The sequence below is a fragment of the Lepidochelys kempii genome, chromosome 15, assembly GCF_965140285.1.
Source record: "Lepidochelys kempii isolate rLepKem1 chromosome 15, rLepKem1.hap1, whole genome shotgun sequence".
NCBI lineage: Eukaryota > Metazoa > Chordata > Testudines > Cheloniidae > Lepidochelys > Lepidochelys kempii.
In genome coordinates, this window is record NC_136394.1 from 638,612 (window position 1) to 655,325 (window position 16,714).

The window sequence follows — 16,714 nt, forward strand, 5'->3', positions numbered from 1 at the left end:
CCTTTAGGGTGCACTCAAGTCACTTTCAAGCTCTTCTATACCATAAGGTTAGAAACTCACTATTAAATGAAAGCTGAGACTCCCCACACTCGCATGATTATAGGAGCTGGGGCATTAAGAAAACCACCAAATGCTATGAGAGTCTCTTATGAATCCAGCATTGGCAACTTTGGACTTTACCCACTCCATGTTTCCTTCAGTTCCTGCTGTGACTGATAACAATGGTGCCAGCTAGGGATGTGGACACCTGACCCCTAGGAGCTGGAGCATCCACTGACTTCCTATGTAGGCCACAAGAGGGGAGAGATCTGCCTCTGCCCCCCTTCTAAGCCCTGGGCTGGGGAGTGGTAATACTTCACTCGCTATATAACTGCCTGCACCCCAGTCTGGACAATCCCTCTCTGCCTGGATGTTCCCTGCTCTGAAAGGTTCTCAACCTGTATGAGCTTCTCTTGGGGTCTGTCCTCCTTGCTGGGTCCTGCTTCCTCAGCATGGCTGGGTTTTTCTGTAACTAACCCCCTACCATGTGATAACTTTGGATTTAAATGAACAAATTCCCTGCTTTGTTGTGATTCCTTGTATCCTTGGAATCGGTACTCTTAAGGGCTTCATTTACCATCTTGCTCCATGCTGAGGAGACTGAAGGCTAGCTGGGTGCCTGGCTTGTGCACTGTGAGTGGAGATGTAAGACTCTAAGCATAGTGGCTAACCCAGGCTGAGTTGGCAATAATCAAAGGTTTCCTTCTCTAGTTGTCCCGGAGCTAGTTCCCACCCAATGGAATGGCTCCTTGCACCCAACTGCAGCAGCTATTGCCACAGGTCACAATCGGCAAGACGCCACAACTGCACAGTCTGCAAAGATGAGCTTCTTCCATAAAGTCCTGAATGGTGAGAAACCCTTGGCCTCCTGGGTCAGGCAGGTCAAGCCCTGCAAAAGCCCAAGAGCTGCAAAAGCCCATGACACTAGCTACTTCCATCTTGGGTTAGGCCCTCAGCAGATATGCAGCAGCATCCTTGAAACTCTGTGGAGCTCATTCTCGATTCCTCGCCCTGCTCTGAACCCTGCATCACTGCCATCCCCTCATTAGGTTAGGCAGGGCTTGCCTGTGGCTTGGTGGGCTGCTACTTGGCAAAATACCACTGACCTGAAGGTTGCAACTTAGCCAGGCAGTCCCCTCAGTGCAGAAGTTGGTTACATGTTTGTAGGGCCATATTTCCTTCACTCCATCCTATGGATGACTTCCTGAAGGATGAGCCGCTTGGTGCTCTTGTCCCCTTCCTTCTGGGAGCTGCTCACTAGTCCTCTTTATTACTATCCAACCCCTCCTTCCAGAATGACCCAAAGGCAGGTCCTAACCTCTTCATGGGAGGAAAGGCCAGCTACCTAGAAACCCATGTATGTTTAATGGTCTCTCTCTTACAGTGCTGCAGGTCTCAGGTTGGTCCCTCCATAGGTTTTCTGCAGAACCTATTTTAGTAGGTCCCTCTGTGGTGGTGGAGGTCCCACTTGGCCAGTTCTGTGGCCATAGTTAGGCTGGTGAATGCTGCAGGAGGAGGGCTGAGAGGTGCCTGCATGGTACATCAATGAATTAGAGGGCCTGATGAAGGTCTCCAGTCTAAAGAATGGGATAGAAAGTAGACAAGATGCTCCTACTCGCCCATTCTTGCATTCCTAGAACAAACACCAGTGAGACTGGAATGAAGCAAATTTAAAACTGACAAGACTTACCTAAGTCTGTGGAACTCAATGCCACTGAAATGCATCAAGGTCAAGAACTCTGCCAGACTAAGATGCTCTGTGGGTAGCAAGAACATTTCCATGTTGAGGTTTAAATAAATCCTGGCATAAACCAAACTTTGCAATGGGGGTGAGTGTTTAATTATAGGTTCCCCCCCCCCATGGGCAGCCTATTGACACATTCCTCTAAAGTCTCTCCAGTTGGACACTGTTGGGGATAGGACTGCTGGTCTGATCCAGTCTGACACTTTCTATGTTCCTACAGATGCTGTTCAATGTAGATTCAAGTCTAGTTTCTCAATTCTTCTCTCATAGCTGCCAAAGATCTAGTGTCCCCCTTCTGGGGTGATTCCTCTTACAATACAGTGTCCACAGTGGTGCCTGCTGCTTCAGCCCCCTCTGGTACCCCAGTGGCTGGCCATCTCTCAGCTAGGACACCGGCTCATGTCCAGGTCCTGCAAGGTGGCCACTCCATAAAGTCTGCGAAGATGAACTTCACCCTAAGGATCCTGAATGGTGAGACCTTCCTACAGATCTTGGTGAAGTTGCCATGTGTAAGAGATGCAGCATTCTGCCTTAATGTTCTGTTCTGTGCTGTTTGCCCCCCCCCACCCCATGTACAAAACCAACCCTGGTAAACACTCACCCTGCTGCCTAGGTGTCAGTATGAGTTTAAGCCAGCTGTCTCTAGGGTAACAATCTGTCCATGGATATCTGGTTAACGTGCTCCTGGATGTGACCACCTACAGGCATCTTGGGCTCATCTCATCAGTGGTGACCATTGATGTATTCTCTCCCCACCCCCCACCCCCATTCTTTCCTGGACTGCCCCACGTGCAGGGCTTTGCGCACTGAGAAACCAAAGGCACTTCCTGTGAGAGATATTGGAAGTGTGGTTTAGCACCACTTTTTTTCACCTTGAGCATGGGGAGCTGCCATCCTCTGCCCTGGTCCAAGGGTGGATCAGCTCTATAGTGCTGAACCTCTGCTGGTCCAATGCACACTGGCTCCAGCACCTAGCTGAATGAACCTAATGACTGGGATTAAATACCTGGGGTGGCAGGTATAAGGGCCAGCATATGGGGCTCCCTTCAGCAGAGGGCTTCATAAATGGGAGTCTTGTGTAGTTTCAACAACAGAATTCCTGGATTAGAATAGCCTCTAGCCCTGCCTCTGTCTAGCTGGGACATTCAGTACCTTCCCTGTACCCTGAGCTGTTTGTATGCTCCACCATGTGAGTGGGTAGCTTGTTCTCTACTCCTCTATTGTCCCATAATACTTCCTGGGGACTAGCTGGTGGCTTATTGGGGGTGACCACTGTCACCAGAACACAAGTCTGAGTAGGTCTCAATCTTAACATTTACCATGGAGTTGAACTTCTGACACCTCAGACTCCAGCCATAGGCTCCTGGGAAGCAATAGCTCTTAGTTTCAATCAATCTGAACTGGATTGGAAACTGAGCTCAAGGGCTAGGTGGCCTTCATCCAGCTCCTTGACCACTTGCTCCTTTTCTGGGCTGAGGAAACCAGGAAAGAGCAGTTGCTGGTTTGACCCTTCTGGAGAGCAGAGACAGTCCTAGTTACAGCTATGGCTTGCTGTTCCTGGGTGCAAGGACCTGATACAGACTTTCTCCATCCCATGACCTCCCTGGATGCTGGCAAGAAGGTGTACTTTGCCCTTGGGGCACTCCCTCTGTCACTGGGTGGATGAGACAAGAGCACCTCTTCAGAGGTGCTCCAGACGTATTTGGGATAGTACAAGGCATTGGCACATGTAACCTATCCTCTCCTCCCCTCCCCCCCAGAGGACTTCAGTGTGATGGCAGAGCCCCCAACATACAACCCTGGCTCTCCCATCCATGTTGAGGCCAGAGTGGAATCCAGTGCAGGTGTCTCCCCAAGGATCTATGTGGATGAGTGCTATGGGACCCGTGCAAAGCACCTGAACCATTCCAGGAGGATCTATGTGATTGTGAACAACCATGGGTCAGTGGGGGCGAAGGGTGGGGAGATCAGAGACTGAGGAGGTGCTTGGGCTTGTTCTGCATGCCCTCAGCTGTGGGGTCTCACCCCCAACACATGGACATGCAATCTATCCTGCTGTCTGGATTAGGGTGACCCAACAACAAATGTGAAATCGGGTTGAAGGTAATAGCCTATATGAGACCCAAAAATCAGGACTGTCCCAATTTTATAGGGACAGTCCTGATATCTGGTCACCCTAGGCTGGATTTCAGCACTTCCCTGGAGCAAAAATACAGCAGGGAGGGGGAGCAGGTGCTCTTTGACCCTCAGCTGGTTCCTATATTAAACCCTCAGTCATCCCTGTTTACTCTCCCAGATGTAGGGGGGTGTGGATCCCCATACACTTGAGGGAGTCTCTTCCTGGGCTATGCCCACCACCTTGGTATTGGGGAGCCTAGGACAAGTCAATGGGAAGAACGGCAGCCTGGTCAGTAACATGACAACCCTTACTCAGTCTGCACGTCACTGCTGGGGAGGGCACTTCCTCTGATCCCTTCCCCCTTCTGGAGGCTGTGACCCTGGGCTCAAGGCATCCCTGGCTGGCTCTCTTGTCTCCCCCAGGTGTCTGCATGGGGGGGAGTCTGGAGACATTGCAATCTGGCGTCGGCCGGAGGATTCTGCCTTGCAGTTTGCCATCCAGGCTTTCATGCTGGCTGGCGAACCAGAGGAAAAGGTGAGGCCCCACTATGGGTGGGGAGTGTGACTGGCTGTGCCCTCAGGCATTGTTCTGCTAGTGGCTGAAAGGGGCAGCTGGGCTCAGCCAGGGGCTGATAGAGGAGGGCATCTGCCTCCTCAGATGCTGCCAACTAAGAAGCAGACTTGGGAGCCTTTAACAAGCTCCCTGCAGCGACTGAGTGGAGCTGACTGTACTTTGCAGCCTAGCCAAGGCACTCGGCAGTAATTGCCTGTCCTGCTTCAGAATCCTAATTCTGAACAGACGGTGCCCTATGAGAGACTCTGCCTGCCCCTCCCCAGTAAACCAGAAAAGCAGGAACTGCTTGGTGAAAGCCACCTTAACTGGAATCCAGATCCTCCTACAAAGATCCCAAAGTCTCCTCTCTGTTAGCTGGGTGCTTTAACTGCCCCTGAATCTACCTGGTTGGAACCAGGGGGTTATCCTTGCCATGGAAGACTGATCTAGGAAGGCAGCACTATGTCCTGCCCTATTGCCCAGGCTAAGACGCCCATGTGCACCCCTTGCGGGACACCAGCTTGCATCTCCAACGATGTAGCTGGGGCTTTCAGGGAGATGTCTGTCCTGGAACGTGTGCAGTAGCCAGACTGGCTGAGCTGGCTGCCCCTTGCCCCATCTCAACACAACCATATACAGCAAATGGTTCAGAAGAGAGGCTTGTGCTTGGCTCAGCCCTCAGGATCATTCAGCTGTGGGGTCCCTGTGCACTGCCTCTCCAGACAGCCAACTCTTCCCAGGCCCTCATTTGTGCACTAGCTTCACCTCTGTTCCCCAGTGGCTCTGGGCCTGCCTGAAGTGGGAAGGCTGCATGTATGGCAGTTGCATGACAGTGGGCAAGCCCACCATCCCATCTGCTTCTGGACACCTGCCAGGCTCCCTCCAAACTTAGAACATCAAATGAAATTGTCAGTCAGTGCAAGCTTCAGCCAAGATGAGGCTTGGCCCAAGGGTTTCCCCTGGCTGCTCTGACCATGACCTTGAGCTCAATCCCTCTGCAGTCTGGCCTACATGTAGACTGACCAGCAGCACCTGGGGTATGAATCTGGGGTGGGAGCTTAGGGCTTGCTCTGAGCACAAGTTGTCTCTTTCAGATCTACATTCACTGCCTGCTGACTGCATGGGGTCAGGAGAGCCTCACAAGCCTGGGGAAGAAGTCCTGCTATTACAACAGTACCTCCTTCAGGTCTGCTCAGCCATTCTCTGTGCATTTCTGGGGGCTGTGACCAAAATGCCCCTTAACACTGACTAGTGGGGCTCTCCCATATAAGAAGCAGCTGGCAGGGCTGTTGCAACAGTTGCATCTGGGGAAGTGCTTTTTCACATCTGAGCACAAACAAGACACTACTCCAGAGCATCTGTCAAACAGTGCCTGGAGAAGGCTCTCTGGGCTATGCTTGTGGAGGAGGACATATGACTAAATTTGAGCCACCAATGGCTTGAATGTGGCCACCTGGATTAAATGTGGCCCCCTGCCAACATAACACCCTGCTGGGAGGGTATGTCCAGGAAGCTGGCTTGAATCCAGCTCTGATCAGTAGTGACCATTTGATTGAGTAGCCTATGTGAAGCAGTGGGTTTCCATTCAGTTCTAGTGGGCAAGCTGCCACATGGAAATGGCCATCACAGCTGTCACCAACTGGCAGCCTCTGCAGAGATGCCAAGGCTAGAATGGTGTGGGGCTGGCCTGTCCTCAAAGTACCTGCTTGTGGGGCTATAGGGGGTACCCTCCCTGTGGGACCACTCCTGATCCCAGATGTGCTGTGCAGGGACTGCTGCCCAGTGATTCCTTCCTCTCACTATCTCCAGCTGGCAGAACCTCGAGGATCCTTCCCAGAACTTAAAGTGTAGCTGCTGTGACAGCCACTGCCCTGCTGACCCCACTCCTCCAGGAGAACTAAGAGGTACCAGGACCCTGTGTCCCTTTTCTTCTCTGCATGCTTGATACTGTGCAGCCAGATTGTATCACCAATTGGTGAGTGCTCCCCAAACAGAATGGTCACTCTGACTTTGCTGCAGAGAAACAGATGTTCTCTGCTGGGGCTGTCTCAGCAGACTGCAGGCAGGACCTGGCAGCAATGCCGTAAGAGGGTGTTTCATCTGTCCAGAGTGGGAGGGCTTCTGGGTTCCTGGTATCATCCACTCTGCTGTGGCCAGTTAGCATTGGGCTCTCCACTGGATTTGTGTGGTTTTGAGGGCAATAATGCAGCCAACAAGAATGGGGCAATGTTGAGGAAATGTGATCTTGACTGGCCCTCTTCTGTGAGCCTCAATACATCATGAGGAGGGGGAAAGTCTAGCTATCCTACAGGAGCCGGTCACAACCATCTCCCTGCTCTGATGGGGACACAAACACAAAGACCCCATCTAACATCAGACTGTGGGCAGCCTCCACTCCATCATATGCAGCACAAGAATGGTGGGGGCTGCATGGTATCAAGCCACCTTGCCAAATCAAATCAAGCTAAGGCACCTGAGCTGGGTATTGAACTCTCTCACACAAGTAACTCCTACTCTATTAACCAAAACCCCCTCAATATGGTGATGCAGCCTGTGCTGACTAGCTTGGACCTGTAGCCTCCATCTCCTTGTGGAATGAAGGTGGCTGTAGCCATCCCGTAGATCTCCATGGCTGTGCTCACCTGCCTCTGTAGTAAAGTGACTACCCATGCTCAGACTGGGTTGTCCAAAGACCTGTTTTTCCTACAGAGTTTGTAGGTGAAGGGATGCTCCACAGAAAGGTAGCTGGCCCCTTGACAGTGCGCAAGGAAGAGGCTCCGTGGTATGAAGGTAGGTGTGAATGAGACCTGACAAACTCATTGTACTGGGAGGGAAGTGGGAATGAATAACTTAGACTCAGGGTCCTTCCACCCCTACAACACCTGAAAATGGTTAAGACTAATGGTAAAAGCTCTAGCACTCTTCTCTGAGTAAGAAGGCAGTACTTGGTTTTGTAGCTCCCAGCTGGCACTGCTTGTAACAGCAGTTCTGGGCATTTCTCTGTAGGTGGCATCTAATGAATGGCTAGGCACTGAGAGCCAATACACAAATGCAGGGCTCATAAGAGACTGGCTTCTCCTAGGGCTACATTTTTCTTTGGTCCACTTGGTCTGGACTCAACCCCTAAATGTCTCTGTCCCCTAGAACGATGCCGCACCCTGAAGAAGCTTCTGCTGGTGGGTGTTGCTTTTGTGGGTAGCTGTCTAGTGGGAGCCCTCTTTGTAGGAGGCCTCTTAGCTCTGGCTCTGGCCTTGTTCCGGTCATACCAGAGCAGCAAAGGGCAAAGGCTGCTGAGGAAGAGGAAGGAGTACCCCTACCATACAGAGCTGCAGACTGTGGTGAGTGCCCTTGTTCCTGCTGAAGAGATACAGAAGGATCAGAGAGAATCCAGCATAGACTACAACTTGAATACAGATGCATCAGAGAAGGAATAACCAGCCCTTCAAGCTACAATAAATGCTCTTTCTCTAATGTTCATCTCTTGTCTGTCTTCCCTCTGCTGAGGTCTCCAAGCCCCCAAGGGGGGGGAGGAGGGGCAGGGGGAGATGAGACACTGACTCTGCCCTCCATGAGAATCTGGATCTTCCTTGCTGGAATGAGCCTTGGGTTTCCTAGTTTTCTCCACCAACAGGTCCAGATACTCTGGGGGGGGGGAGGGTGATGTTATGCAGCTGCTTGGTCTAGAGACCCATAGGTTAAGACTTTGTGGCAACTCCTAGCTCTAAGCATTCCAATTAGTAAGCAGCCATGGCAAATGGAAGAGTCCCACTTTGCAATGCAGCAGTTCCTATCCACCCCCCAACTAGGGGAGCCTGAGTGCAATCGCAGAATAGATACTTGATCACATAAGAAAAATGAACAAAAACCCAACCTGTGGCTGATGCTTTTCTGGCTGCCTCTAAGCTCAGGAACTGGCTGTCCAGTGTGAGTGGCAGCTGACAAATGAGGGTGGTGGGAGGATGCAGAAGCCAAGAAGTCAGAACTGTGTGAAGCTCAGAAATAACAGGTGCAAGTAGCCATGTCCTGTGGTGATGGCACAGGTGTGAAGGGCACATGCACTTATCTCTGCCTTCAGCTGACCTGTAACAATGAACTAGGGGAAATTGTCAGTAGCAAAGGACTCAGAAAATAGAGCTGGAGTGGGGGGGGGAATCATCTCAAGGCTAGCAGTTAAGTCTCTGAAAACAGGCTGAAGAGTCAACCAGAGCTGTGCTACAGGTCAGGGTCAATGCTCTGAGGCTCGTGCTGCAGGCTAGGGTACTACGGGGGTCACCACCCAAATCCTGAGTTTTCTGGTGTCTGTATGTTGCATTGTCTCTGCTTCTTAGAGGAAGGGAGAGACAAACCTCCTCAGGTCTCTCCATGCCAGCATATCATAGCTATTAAGAGTGTCCCTGCACTAAAGCAGAGGGAGCCTTAACCAGCTAGTTCAATATCCCATGGAACTGGAGTGAATTCAGGTTAAAGTGGTTTATTCTGAGGAGAGGGAATTGCAGAGTTGTTTTACAGTGGGAACCTGACTAGTCAAACAGCAGGAACTGGAGCCAGTTAGATGAATGTGAGTTAGTACAATTAACCCCCAGAACAGGGTTTTTCACAGTAAATGCAGATCTCTCGATAGGCCAAACCTAACCTGTCCCATGGCTTTGTAACTTAGATAGAGCCTCTACCAGCCCTAGCCTGTATTAATACCACGGGGGTTTTGGTAGCAATTCCGCTTTTCCTCTTCTCCTCCCCCATCCCCCAATACTCCCTGAATCAGGCCACAAAGGACCAAAAACAACCCTGAAATCCCATTCTGCCAAAGCAGCTAGGCTGCCAGCATTTGGGTAGGACAACCAGCTCCTGGCCATTCAGGCCTGGTGCTAATGCCTCTGAAGCAGAGATGCATGGGGCAGGACTGCCCAGCCCTCTTGTTCTCCTACCCTGATGTCACAGTAAGTTGGCTTAACAGCAGAAAATTACTCAAATACAGTGGAGTCAGTTGTGAGGTGTGGAGCTGGATGGGTGAGAGTTCTCCCCGCTGCCCCACTTCAGCCATGGGGGCAGGGGGGTTGCCTCAGGAAGAAGAGGGATGTTTCTCTTTTGCACCATAGAGTTTGCGAAGGCTGGAGTCCATCAGGAAATCCACAGACCTGCAGAGAGGGGAGGCTGAAGTTACTTCAAACAGGTGTTTTCATGCTCCTATCCCATTGTGCCCCTTGCATATCCCTTCATTCCATCAGCTGGGCTCCGTCTCCTAGCAAACAGCCCCAGAGCACTAGCTCACAGCGAGGAGTTACTTGGAAAACATTTGTATCCATCTCTAATGTGATCAGTGTGGGGCCCTTAGTGAAAGGGTTAACCACAAGGTCTCCTTTGATTTTGATTTTTCTTTCTCCTCCTAGCTGTTCAGTCCCTTGATGGATGTGCTGCCCAGCCACCTGCTCTTTGATACCAGCTGCCCGTTTCTTCTTGCACACGGCAGCCCCTATTAGAGGCAGCCAGAGGGCTGCTCTTAAATTCCAGCTATTTTTATAGCCCTCTAGGTTCTTGGTACAGGGGGATGCTTAGCACACACAAGTGCAGCTAGTGCTCACAGCTCTTCGAGTTGTCTGAGCAGGAGAACTTCACTTTTTAAAATGGAAACTAAGGTTCTATTCCCCAGAGGGGGTGAGGAAAAGCTTGGAGCTGTGACCCTGAACAGCTAGGCCACTAGCAGCCAACCAAAACCAACATGGCTTTGGGTGGCGTCTTTAAAAAAAAGCCATGCTTGGGGCAGGGGCTGACTCATGATGTGTGGATGCCCATGCTGGTAATACAGAGCGGGTGACAGGTGAAAGCAAAGAGCAGCACCATGTGGGATGGCCGGACAAGCTTCATGCACCACCCCCTACTGCCAGGCACCAGTGAGGACTAAGGCCCCATGTGAACCAATCCACTTCAGCTTCCCAGGCCTACGCTGGCCTTTGCTTGGTGGCTTATGGGTCATTTTTTAGTGTCGGAATTTCCTAGTGAGCATGGAGTCTTGTCATCAGCCCCAGGCTGGTATTTGCCATGGGCCCCTGTAGTCTTCCTGTGGTCGAGGCCCCTTGAAGCAATGGACAGGGTTTAGCTGTGAGCTAGCGCTGTGCTCGGCCAGGTGTTTAACGGCAGCTGTGCCAGGAGAGGGTGACACCATCCTGGTGCAGGGCAATGGTGCAACCAGGGTACTTGCACAAATTCCCCAGTGCTAGCTCCCTCTGAGCTGCTTGACAATGAACACACAGGCTGCGCTTGCCAGAGGGCCTGGGGCATGAGGGGACTTTCAGCAGGAGTGGGGTGCCTACGGCCTCAATCCAAAGACCCTCAGGCGTTGCTCCACTCAGATTAGGGGTTTGTGGGGCCTTTCCCCACCCCTTCCACCTGCAGTTCCCCCGGCACTCCAGCTGGGGAAATGGAGTTGGAGCACGGGGGCTCCTCCCTCCACAGTGCTCCTGCCAGGCAGCGGGCTCAGGGTGCAGGGGCTTACAAGGGTCACTGGTATCCCTCAGGCAGAGCACTACTGGCAAATGCTGCATTTTTAATGCCAAGCACTGTAGCTACCGCTGATAGAGGCAGGGAAAACAAGGCACGGAGCGGCCCCATGACTTGCCCAAGGCCATACCATGAGTCAATAGCGGAGGGAGGAGTCTTGACTCCTAGTCCTCTGCTTTAACACCGTGCCTCTCTATGTAAGTAGTGTACACTACCCCCTCCACCATCATCTTCCCCCCCAGGGCATCACAAGCCTCTGGACTCTTGCCCAGAGTCCTGAGCCCCAGGTGCTTAGCCATGATCCTGCCTCCGCAGTGTTAAACCTTGGCATGCCAGGGAAGCCAGGCCGGCCCTTACCTGTCAATGGGCTTGATGATGATGGGAATGGCTGAGAGGCCAATGGCTGTGGTCACCCACTTCCGGATGGGGAGGGGCCAGTGGGTCATGGTGCCCAGGAGGTAGAGGGAGGCAGCACAGATGCGGTTAATGGTGAAGCCGGGGATGGCTACGGAGGCCAGAGCCTGCCACACAAACGTATCCGCCACGGCCACCCGCGTCGTCTTCCCCGCGTCGTATTCATGTGCCTGATGGGTGCAGCAAAGAGAGCATGGAGAGCAGGGACACTGTACTGGAGGAGAGGGGCAGAACAGCAGGGTGTGGATGGGGGGGCATGTACAGAGAGGAATGTATCAGTGATGTGGAAGAGGTGGGTTACACACAGCGTCCAGTATGGGTTGGGGGAAATGATGCAGAGAGGAATGGACCACAGCAGAAGGCAAGCAGAGAAAATCGTTTGTTATGGGCGCTCTGTGTGTGTGAGCGCACATGCATACAGGAGAGTGTGCAGGCAGGGGGTGTACAGGTCTGTGTGTGTGTCTGAGTGCACACGTGTGCAGGTGTGTGTGCAGGCAGGGGGTGTACAGGTCTGTGTGTGTCTGAGTGCACACGTGTACAGGTGTGTGTGTGTGTCTGAGTGCACACGTGTGCAGCTGTGTGTGCAGGCAGGGGGTGTACAGGTCTGTGTGTGTGTGTCTGAGTGCACACGTGTACAGGTCTGTGTGTGTGTGTCTGAGTGCACACGTGTGCAGGTGTGTGTGCAGGCAGGGGGTGTACAGGTCTCTGTGTGTGTGTCTGAGCGCACACGTGTGCAGGTGTGTGTGCAGGCAGGGGGTGTACAGGTCTGTGTGTGTGTGTCTGAGTGCACACGTGTGCAGGTGTGTGTGCAGGCAGGGGGTGTACAGGTCTGTGTGTGTGTGTGTGAGCGCACACGTGTGCAGGTGTGTGTGCAGGCAGGGGGTGTACAGGTCTGTGTGTGTGTGTGTGAGCGCACACGTGTGCAGGTGTGTGTGCAGGCAGGGGGTGTACAGGTCTCTGTGTGTGTGTGAGTGCACACGTGTGCAGGTGTGTGTGCAGGCAGGGGGTGTACAGGTCTGTGTGTGTGTGTCTGAGTGCACACGTGTGCAGGTGTGTGTGCAGGCAGGGGGTGTACAGGTCTGTGTGTGTGTGTGTGAGCGCACACGTGTGCAGGTGTGTGAGCGCACACGTGTGCAGGTGTGTGTGCAGGCAGGGGGTGTACAGGTCTGTGTGTGTGTGTCTGAGTGCATACGTGTACAGGTGTGTGTGCAGGCAGGGGGTGTACAGGTCTCTGTGTGTGTGTGTGTCTGAGTGCACACGTGTGCAGGTGTGTGTGCAGGCAGGGGGTGTACAGGTCTCTGTGGATTTGTGGGTGTGCACGTCCATGTGCGTGCGTGTGCAGGTTGGGGCTGTACAGATCCGTGCATGCACAGGGGTGCAGGGCTGGGTGTGTCTGTACGCGTCTGGGTGGGTGCATTAGCTCACCTGAGCAGGGAAGGTGCTGCCCTGGTGCGTGCAGGGTGGTACCACCAATCAGGAACCGCCGCAGAGCTCAGCTTGGCACCGCGGGGCAGCGCAGCCGACACACAGCAAGGAAGCTGCCAAGTCACTGCTGTGTCTGATGGGGATCCCACCTGCCCCTTCAAAGGGAGCCAGGCCTCCCCTGGCTCGCTCACCCAGACCACAGCACGTGGCTCCTTGCTCTCTAGCTACCATTGGATGGGGGGTCAGTGCTAGCAGGCTCTGCCCCCGTCTCCAGCACAGCAGCAGGGGTCAGAACATCCTCTTCCACGCTCCTGGAGGTGCTGTAGCTGGCCTCTCGGGCTCCTGGATCTGCTGCCAGCTCCTGGCATGCCCTAAACCCAAATGCTTTTGCAGATGGTGGGCTCAGGAATGATCCCGCAGCCCAGCATATTGCACAGTTACGACACATCTGGAGCTGGCCAATGTCAGATACAGGGTCCTGGACTGGAGAGCTCAGGGGTCTCTTCCAGAGGGTCAGGGACATGGGATACTGCACTAGATGGACCACAAGTCTCTTCCTGCAGGGGAATTCTTATGGTCCACTGTCCGACCCAAGGAGGTGAGTGAGAAAGAACTGAAAGGAAAAGGCAGGTGAATTTCACAGAATGGAGATACAGGACACTACAAGTCCTGAGCTGACACCATGAATTAAAACATGCCCAGGAACTTCAATCTATGGAGTCTGACGTCTATAGCCGGTGGAGCAGGAGAGGAAGACAGGGCCTCAGTGCAGAGAGTTGTGCAGTGGAGGTGTGCCAGACTGACTTTGTCTGTGAAAAGATGGGGCTCAGAGGCAGAAGCAGACTTTTGGTGCATGAGCAGGTCTGGCCTAGTAGACAGGATCTGGGCAGGAATGAGAGGGAGGGTGGAGTTAGCAGATGAGAGAACTTGGCCCCAGGCTGCCCAGTTTGTCAGCAGGAGAGGAGAGCCCTTGCCCCATGGAAGGTCAAAGGCCTGACAGGGAGACCCACCCTAGCCTGCCCTCCCCGCTGGCACAGGACCTGACCAGGGTCTAAGTGACAGAATCTTGTTCTGGCCCCTCTATGGGGTTTAGGACACACACACACACACACACACACAATCCCAGGGGTCCAGGAGACAACCAGCTCTGGGGTACAGGGACAGAAGGGTTTGAGAGCTCCAGGACACTTACAACAGCTGCCTTCTTTCCCTTATCAATCGCGTCGGCTGTCACATACGTGGTAGCCACCCCGTAGCTCGCCCAGACCAGCGAGATGGGCACAATGGCTCTGAAGGACTCTCCAATTTCATTGGCGTAGCCTTTAAGAAAGGGCAAGGTCAGAGGGACCAGTGGGGGAGGGTTTAGTTACAGAAGAGGCTAAGGCACAGGCCAGAGAGGAGTTGAAACAAAAAAACGGTGGGATCCTACCCAAGCTCCACCCACAACACCGCAGTAGCTCAATGATCAGCAGCCCCAGTGTTGTCATTCAAGCATCAGCACTAGGCTTCAGCCTGGCAGCTCCCTGCAGCCAATGGGCAGCTCACGCCTCTCAGAGAGCGTCAGACCCTCTGCAGACTGAACAGACAATTCTGCATCAGGTCACCTCTGGGATCACGAGGCTGGGAACTGCACATGTAAACTCTGCGGGAGGCGCCGGCCCAGGAGAGAATAGGCCCTGGGTGCCTCCTCAGCAGGGCTGAGGCATGGGGCAGGGCAATGTGGGCAAAGCTTGCCCTCTGCTGCACTACTCTGAGGCTCTCCAGGGCTCGCTCGCAGACGCACCACACAGAGTTTCAGAGCAGCCGCCTTCTCAGCGTGCCCTGGGCTGTCAGCAGTGCTTCCAGGGTTATTTTTAGCCCTGGTGCCTCTGACACCTGCAGGCTGTGCCAGGCGCCTCCGGAGGGCGGAAACACTGAGCCCTTGCAGAGGCCTCACTAGCCTGGGGCTGATGGGCAGGAAGGTCACCTTGAGCGTGCCCTTTGTTCCCTGCATCGGCCTCCAGCAGCCCATCACTTGGTGAGAGCTGCCCACGGCAGGTGGGGGCCGTTCCACGTCTCAGCCAGAAAGCCAGCCCCAGCAGGAAGATCCAGTGGTGAGCTGGAGCCAGTTGTTAAATTTTGAAGCCAGTTTAGCACCGGTTGTTAAAGGGTGGGCAAACTCCGGCCTGCGGGCCACATTCTGCCCCCAGGGCCATCCTGTCCGGCCCGCCTGAGCTCTCGGCTGGGGAGGCTCCCCTGAGAATCCCTTTTTAATTCGGCAGGTCCTCCAGTGCCGCCGAAGACCCGGAGCGAGTGAAGGACCCCGTTCTTCAGCTTTTGGCAGCTCATCACTGGCAAGATCCCACAGCGTGCCTGTCCACAGGGGCACATCTGACCCAGGGACTCAAAGAAGCCAAATGCTCATAGCATGGCATGGGACATGGCCCCCTTTTCCGCAATGCAACAATCGCGGCAGGGGGATGGAGCGCACGGGTGCCTGCATGTGCTGTGCACGGATTGCACAACACACACACACACTGTACACTGATGTGTGTAAATCGGTGTGTGGTTACACAGCAACACACACACACAGGACACTGATGTGTGTAAATCGGTGTGTGGTTACAGAGCAACACACACACACAGTACACTGATGTGTGTAAATCGGTGTGTGGCTGCACAACACACACACACACACCACAATAACACCTTGAGAAATCAGGCTCACAACCAGCCCTTGCAGGGTGAGCTCTGGAGTGTGGCGGCCTCTCTCCTGGGAGGACACACAGCCCCTTCCCCGCCTGTGTGCGGCGCCCGCACACACACACACACACGGCTCCGTGTCTGACACTGCGGCAGACCCTGCTCCGGACACGTCACCGGCCTGGCGTTAGTGCCGCGCCGTGCACACGCCTTACACGGGCGCGGGGTCGGGGTCTGGGTCACACTCACCCAGGTAGCGCACCCAGGTGTCCCGGTAGAGGTCGGTCTCGGCGGGGGGCCCCATGGCGCGGCGGCCGCTGGCCCCGTCACGCCGGCCCCGGGTCAGCAAATCCCCGCCCGCTTGGGCCGGGCCGGCGGGGCCGATGGGGCCAGGCTCAGCCCGCCCTTCCCGGGGCGTGTCTGCCGCCCGCGCCCTGCGCAGCCGGGGCGGGACCGGGCATCGCTCCAGCCGCCCGCCGCGCCCACGCACGGAACCGGGGCAGCCAAGGCCCCGCGCTGCACCCCGGACGGGAGCCGAGACCCCGGTCTGAAACCCCGGAGGGCAGCCGTGGCCCCGATTTGCGCCCCGGAGGGGAGCCGAGACCCCGATCTGCACCCCCGGAGGGGAGCCGAGGCGCCGATTTGCGCCCCGGAGGGGAGCCGAGGCCCCGATTTGCGCCCCGGAGGGGAGCCGAGACCCCGATCTGCACCCCCGGAGGGGAGCCGAGGCCCCGATCTGCACCCCCCGGAGGGCAGCCGTGGCCCCGATGGGCGCACCCGGAGGGCATCCGAGGCCCCGATCTGCACCCCGGAGGGGAGCCGAGGCCCCGATTTGCGCCCCGGAGGGGAGCCGAGGCCCCGATTTGCGCCCCGGAGGGGAGCCGAGACCCCGGTCTGAAACCCCGGAGGGCAGCCGTGGCCCCGATCTGCACCCCCCGGAGGTCAGCCGTGGCCCCGATGGGCGCACCCGGAGGGCATCCGAGGCCCCGATTTGCGCCCCGGAGGGGAGCGGAGGCCCCGATCTGCGCCCCCGGAGGGGAGCCGAGACCCCGATCTGCACCCCACGGAGGGGAGCCGAGGCCCTGATCTGCGGCCGAGGCCCCAATCTGCACCCCCCGGAGGGCAGCCGTGGCCCCGATGGGCGCACCCAGAGGGCATCCGAGGCCCCGATTTGCGCCCCGGAGGGCATCCGAGACCCCGATCTGCACTCCCCGGAGGGGAGCCGAGGCCCCGATCTGCGCCCA

The 16,714-nt window shown here is 55.1% G+C and overlaps 3 protein-coding genes across 3 annotated transcripts; 1 reads left to right on the forward strand and 2 right to left on the reverse strand.

Annotated features, from left to right (window-relative positions):
• Positions 1-2,226: 2,226 nt before the first annotated feature.
• On the forward strand, positions 2,227-7,888 carry LOC144929488 (zona pellucida sperm-binding protein 3-like). Its single transcript, XM_078848981.1, has 6 exons — positions 2,227-2,254; positions 3,544-3,724; positions 4,325-4,436; positions 5,549-5,627; positions 7,164-7,244; positions 7,599-7,888. The coding sequence occupies exons 1-6, from the start codon at positions 2,227-2,229 to the stop codon at positions 7,886-7,888; spliced, it is 771 nt and encodes a 256-aa protein (XP_078705107.1).
• A 1,021-nt stretch (positions 7,889-8,909) lies between these two features.
• Positions 8,910-15,895, reverse strand: MTFP1 (mitochondrial fission process 1). The gene is made up of 4 exons (XM_073312559.2): positions 15,720-15,895; positions 13,981-14,108; positions 11,307-11,533; positions 8,910-9,589 (listed from the first exon to the last, which is right to left on the reverse strand). The coding sequence occupies exons 1-4, from the start codon at positions 15,772-15,774 to the stop codon at positions 9,514-9,516; spliced, it is 486 nt and encodes a 161-aa protein (XP_073168660.2). The 5' UTR covers positions 15,775-15,895; the 3' UTR covers positions 8,910-9,513.
• LOC144929088 (uncharacterized) lies at positions 11,525-13,478 on the reverse strand. The gene is made up of 2 exons (XM_078848930.1): positions 12,002-13,478; positions 11,525-11,872 (listed from the first exon to the last, which is right to left on the reverse strand). Exons 1-2 carry the CDS (start codon positions 12,778-12,780, stop codon positions 11,746-11,748), a joined length of 906 nt encoding a protein of 301 aa, XP_078705056.1. The 5' UTR covers positions 12,781-13,478; the 3' UTR covers positions 11,525-11,745.
• Positions 15,896-16,714: the final 819 nt, after the last annotated feature.

Bases quoted from the DNA above. Each gene is read 5' to 3' on its own strand.
- LOC144929488 (XM_078848981.1), top strand. From the start codon at position 2,227: ATGAACTTCACCCTAAGGATCCTGAATG. The intron at 3,725-4,324 runs GTCAGTGGGGGC...TGTCTCCCCCAG, and splicing joins GTGATTGTGAACAACCATGG to GTGTCTGCATGGGGGGGAGT. The intron at 4,437-5,548 runs GTGAGGCCCCAC...TGTCTCTTTCAG, and splicing joins CTGGCGAACCAGAGGAAAAG to ATCTACATTCACTGCCTGCT.
- LOC144929088 (XM_078848930.1), bottom strand. From the start codon at position 12,780: ATGCACCCACCCAGACGCGTACAGACACACCCAGCCCTGCACCCCTGT. The intron at 11,873-12,001 runs CTGTACACGTGT...ACACACACAGAC, and splicing joins TCAGACACACACACACAGAC to CTGTACACCCCCTGCCTGCA.
- MTFP1 (XM_073312559.2), bottom strand. From the start codon at position 15,774: ATGGGGCCCCCCGCCGAGACCGACCTCTACCGGGACACCTGGGTGCGC. The intron at 14,109-15,719 runs GTGAGTGTGACC...CCTTTCTTAAAG, and splicing joins CACCTGGGTGCGCTACCTGG to GCTACGCCAATGAAATTGGA. The intron at 9,590-11,306 runs GTAAGGGCCGGC...CCCTCTCTGCAG, and splicing joins ATCATCAAGCCCATTGACAG to GTCTGTGGATTTCCTGATGG.